The 4957-nt window shown below is 37.3% G+C and overlaps 1 protein-coding gene across 1 annotated transcript in view; it reads right to left on the reverse strand.

Annotated features, from left to right (window-relative positions):
- The window catches only part of LOC112507371 (cytochrome b-c1 complex subunit 7-2-like), a 10482-nt gene extending 5727 nt beyond the window's left edge, over positions 1–4755 (reverse strand). The window contains exons 1-3 of the mRNA XM_025111934.1: positions 4515–4755; positions 4234–4391; positions 3961–4008 (exon numbers count right to left, since the gene is read on the reverse strand). Of these exons, the coding sequence (XP_024967702.1) occupies positions 3961–4008; positions 4234–4391; positions 4515–4614 (306 nt within the window). The 5' untranslated portion in view covers positions 4615–4755. The remainder of the gene's footprint in view (positions 1–3960; positions 4009–4233; positions 4392–4514) is intronic.
- Between the last annotated feature and the right edge of the window lie 202 nt (positions 4756–4957).

Below are 4957 nucleotides of genomic sequence, written 5' to 3' on the forward strand. Positions count from 1 at the left end.
TCATGTGTTACAAGGTTCGCAACACAATTCTACACCATTCAGAGCATCCATGAGAATCGGCATCATCTCCAAGTGCTATTTGTTTCTGAACAATGGAGGAAAAGTGACTTTGCCAAGAAACCCATCGGAAAAAGAATTGAACGAATAATAGCTAGGCAAGAGTTTTGGGACAATATTTATCTTGCTTGTCAGGTATTGGCACCGTTGGTTGATGTTCGGTTGGTTGATACGGAGGAGAAGCCGTGTATGGGCTATATATACGATGCTATGGAGAGAGCTAAAGATCAAATTAAGAAGAACTTGACTGGCACCGTTCACGAAAGACTGATCATTAAAGTGTGGTCAATGATTCAAGCACGATGGAGTGACCAACTTCATCATCCTTTGCATGCCGGTATAATTTATAAAACATTGCTATGTTTTATTTATTTAATTTTTAAATTTAATACTATTATTGGTATTAACTTTTAGTATATTTGTAGCCGGATATTACCTCAACCCCGCCATTTATTATGCACAAGATTCAGATGTTSWGAATAATAGATACATCAAGACGGGACTATACGAGGCAATTGACCGACTTGTGCGTGATGAAGAAAAAAATGACACTTTACGGATGGAACTCAATCAGTATGTCGAGATATCGGGGCAATTTGGATCTGCGGCTGCCATAAGGAATAGAGCTAAAGTAGCACCACGTAAGTATGATAATAGGATATAATCATAATATATATATATATATATATATTTGTGTTTTTTTATTAACTCAATATACCTATAAAACGTAGATGTATGGTGGCGTTCTTATGGCATCGACACACCCTTGCTCCAACAATTTGCGATTAGTGTTCTAAGCCAAACCTGTAGCGCTTCTCCTTGTGAGAGGAATTGGAGTGCATTTGATCATGTAAGTTTTCTTTGTTATGGAAAAAATATTAGCACAAATGAAACTTAAATTCAAGTTATGGTTTTAAATTTATCAATTATCAATTATCATTTCAGTTGCACTCTAAGAAGAGAAATTGCCTTTTGCAAAAGAAGTTGAATGATCTTATCTTCATTCAATATAACAAAAGATTGGAGAGGCGCTATAAATCTCTTAAGGATAGCAAGTCTTCAAATCCTATTTTCTTGAGAGATGTAGAAGAAAATGATGATTGGGTGGTTCCAACCGACGTTGAGCTCCAAGAGTTTGTGGATGCAAGAGATGGCCTCCTTTGGTCGGATGTACGAGAAGCAATGGGAGGTTATGAAGAAGTTGGACCAAGTACAAGAAGTAAAAGGGGAAGAAGAGGAAGGGGAAGAAGAGGAAGATTGGGAAGCTAACCTAAACGAAGAAGTGAATGTATTGGATGATGTTGACTCGGATGCCGAACCTATTGCTTGCGATTAGCTTGTTTTTGAACACTTTAAATGATGTGATGTTTTAATTTTGAAACTATATTTCTAAACTCTAATTAATGAATATTATATATATAATTCTAAGAAATATTATGTTAACCGCTATTTTGGACCTATATATCACCGATATAACCGATATATCGAATATCGGTCCTGACCGATATTTCGTATTCTGACCGATATAACAGCATAGCCTTGACCCTTATTTTGTTAAGTTCTAGTCAAATAAGCAACTAAAAACAAATAAAAAAATAATCAGCAACTAAAAACAAATAAAAAAAAATCAGCAACTTAAAAACATAAAAAAATAAGCAAACTAAAGACATAGAATGAAAAGAAAATAAACAACATACAAACTCAAGAGTAAAAAAACAAAAAATTGTTCATGAAATGAAATGAAAAAGCTCATATAAACACTAGCCTAAAGACCTGCTTTGACTTTAAGAAATAAAGGGTCTGCCTACCAAAAAACAATGAGATGAGGAGAGGAGAGTGTGTGAGGGAGAGAAAAGGGCCGATGAGAGAGTGTGTGAGGCAGAAAAGGGAAGGAAAGAAGGGCAAGCGTGAAGAAGGAGATGAGAGGAAAAGATGTTCTTTATTGGTTTCTTTTATTAATAATCAAAAAACAAATCCCCAATTTCGCGGCATTAGCCTCGGTACCCCACCACCTCAAATTGTGTCTCTCATCCATGCGAGGTGTATGCCTCAATGACAACGGCAGATACGAAACCTCATAATCGATTTTGGACCACACCTCGACCACTTTGCAAAACCATGAATGTTGGAGAAGTGAGCACCTTTAATCAATTTACATGTATTTTCTCAAGCCCTAATCACTATATAGATTGTTCAACAATGGATGTAAACCACCATAAAACTGCATTTGGTACATGGGCTTGAACTCGACAAAACTGCTCTTCCATGTTTGACACGACACGGAACATGACAAAAACTCATTGTCCCACGTTTGGCGCAACATGAGACCGTGACATGAAAAGGGACTAGATGGGATAAAAAAGGCTGTTTTTGTGCCACCAAAATAGGTGGAAGAATGAAACAAGAATGGGATAGAACTAAAAAAACTACCAATCTACCCTCATTTGAAATAACCCTAATATCGCATTTGGTTTAATGGTCACAACCACCCATCACCGCGATCAGCTATCACTGCCACCTACTCCACAACTACCAAATATACCACCATATCCACCATTGTCAGCCACCACCACTCTCCACCATCTTCATGTCCACCACAACCACAACCACCACCACCTCCACTACCACCAGCACCACTTGGAGGCCACCTCCACCACCACCATCGGCAACATACCTCCGTCCATCACCACCTCTACATCCACCAAGTCGGCCAACCTCTCTTCCGACACCACCAGTAACCACCATATAAAATCATTAAACATTTAGCGGCAACGTGTCCAGGACAGTCATGTCCATTCCTAGTCATGCCAAACACTAGACATACAACTCGTCATGTCCTGTCCTGTCCTGTCCAGTCCAGTCTCTTGCAACATTGAAGTCAAATGACAAACTCATAAGCTCAAGATAGGGGTTAATAAAACAGGAGAGATGAACAACATACATACAATTTCAAAACATCTATGCCAAAATTTATACATTTACCCGGTACTTTGTAAAAAACGATTTTCAATACTATCGAACCCCTCTTGCTAGTAAAAGTGACCATTCAAAAGGAGAAATTGCTTATACAATAGAATTTGGACAAAACATACCGGTAAGAAAAAACTGCATCCACAAAAGAGATGGTAATATGCAGACATTTTATAAATTTAAGAGGTGCATAAAGGGCACTAATGCACTACGGAATCAAAAGAATGTTGTGAGAACTTTTGGGAAGTATGGAAGTTCGATGGCAGGTATGGATGATGCAAGCAAGAAAAACAAAAGAAAAACATAAGTTCATTCACAATGAAGACAGGCAAGTGCTCTAATAATATTAAGTTGAAACCATTTCCAATTTACATGTGCTATGGGGAAGAACTAAGAACAATGTATTCCATAAATTTTCCATTTTATTTACCAATTTTTTTATCATGACCAACATTTCATGGCTGGTTGCATGCTAGTAAGCAAACAAATCATGTTTCACTCTTTTCACAAATCTCTAAAGAATAATAAATCCTTCTAATGCCCTTGAAAACAATCAAACTACCATAAAGTGGTAAGATGTAAAATAATAAAGCTGCTTCTATTAAATTTAAAACCTTTTCATTGTTTTTACAGATCATGTTTGAAATTCCTTTAAGTAGCGACTTGGCCTAAATAACAAAAACTAATATAAGATGGAAGTCCCAAAGTACAAATTGTAAAACGACATTTCATAACCATTTCAGTAATTCAGCATAGTATCCTACTCAATCATTGTAATCTCCTCCAAAGTCATTGTGTGGGCAAAACATGGAAATGCTTATACAGGCTATTAACAGATGCATCAGAACATGAAACCACACGCAGCAATCGAAATTAGAGGTTTGCATTGTCTTTTTATATCCAAAGCAAACAATCAAACAAAGAGGCACTTACCAGGGCCAGCATGTCAGTTAGATAACTCCTAAATGGTGTCTGCTGCGCCTGTAACAATGGCAAAGTACATCATAGTCAATAACTCTAATCTTACTTTCAAAGGTAGATTACAAATGGGCGTGATTCAGCAATTCTGTCCGATTTATCCAACACAGTTCTCAGAGGATTCAAAATATATAGATAAATAACAGTTCAACCAATCAACTTACCAAGAAAAAGAAACAAAATTTAATTTCACACATGACAAGCAACTACGTATAATCTAAAATGAACCTGGAGATCTGCAGTAAGGTACTCGTGCTTCATGGAGAGATCCATGGCGCGTAAGAGACGCTGGTTTCTAGCATCAACAATCTCACGAGGCAGCCTTGCCAGTGCTTCCTTGATATCCAGACACTCCATCGGATCGTACAAATCATCATATCGCAACCCTGGTTGTCATCAATAACCCACAGAACCACATCAAAACATCGGTAAAACCCCTCACAAAATCAGAACAAACACAAATCCCTAAAAAGAATCGCTTACAAATTCACAAACACTGAGATTCTTACCGTATTTGCTAAGGCGAGTGGCGATGGTTTTCTTGTGAAGAGCGGCGAACCAATTTTTCTTAGGATCCAAAATCGCTTTAACCAATTTTGACGACGCCATTGAGATGATCTCGAACTCTTATCAGACACAAAACACCCTTTTGACTCCGGCGTATGGCGTTTCTAGAATTTGTATGCTCAGAAATGTCGATGACAATGTATGGCCAGATCAAATCACAATCACACGAATCCCTAACGGCCCAATTAATCACGACAAGAACAAGAGTACAACTTACAAGTAAATATGCAAAGGCCCGATAAGGTCTTGCCCTAAGCCCAATCCTCAATCTCCATAATTTGTAAATGGCAAAATTCATGAAATATAAGTGGTTGGAATAAGCAAGATTCTCTTATGATATAATGCAAAATGAAATATAATTGTCTGGTAATTATTTACAATTAAA

The sequence above is a fragment of the Cynara cardunculus genome, assembly GCF_001531365.2.
Source record: "Cynara cardunculus var. scolymus isolate 2C chromosome LG 2, CcrdV1, whole genome shotgun sequence".
Classification (NCBI taxonomy): Eukaryota; Viridiplantae; Streptophyta; class Magnoliopsida; order Asterales; family Asteraceae; genus Cynara; species Cynara cardunculus.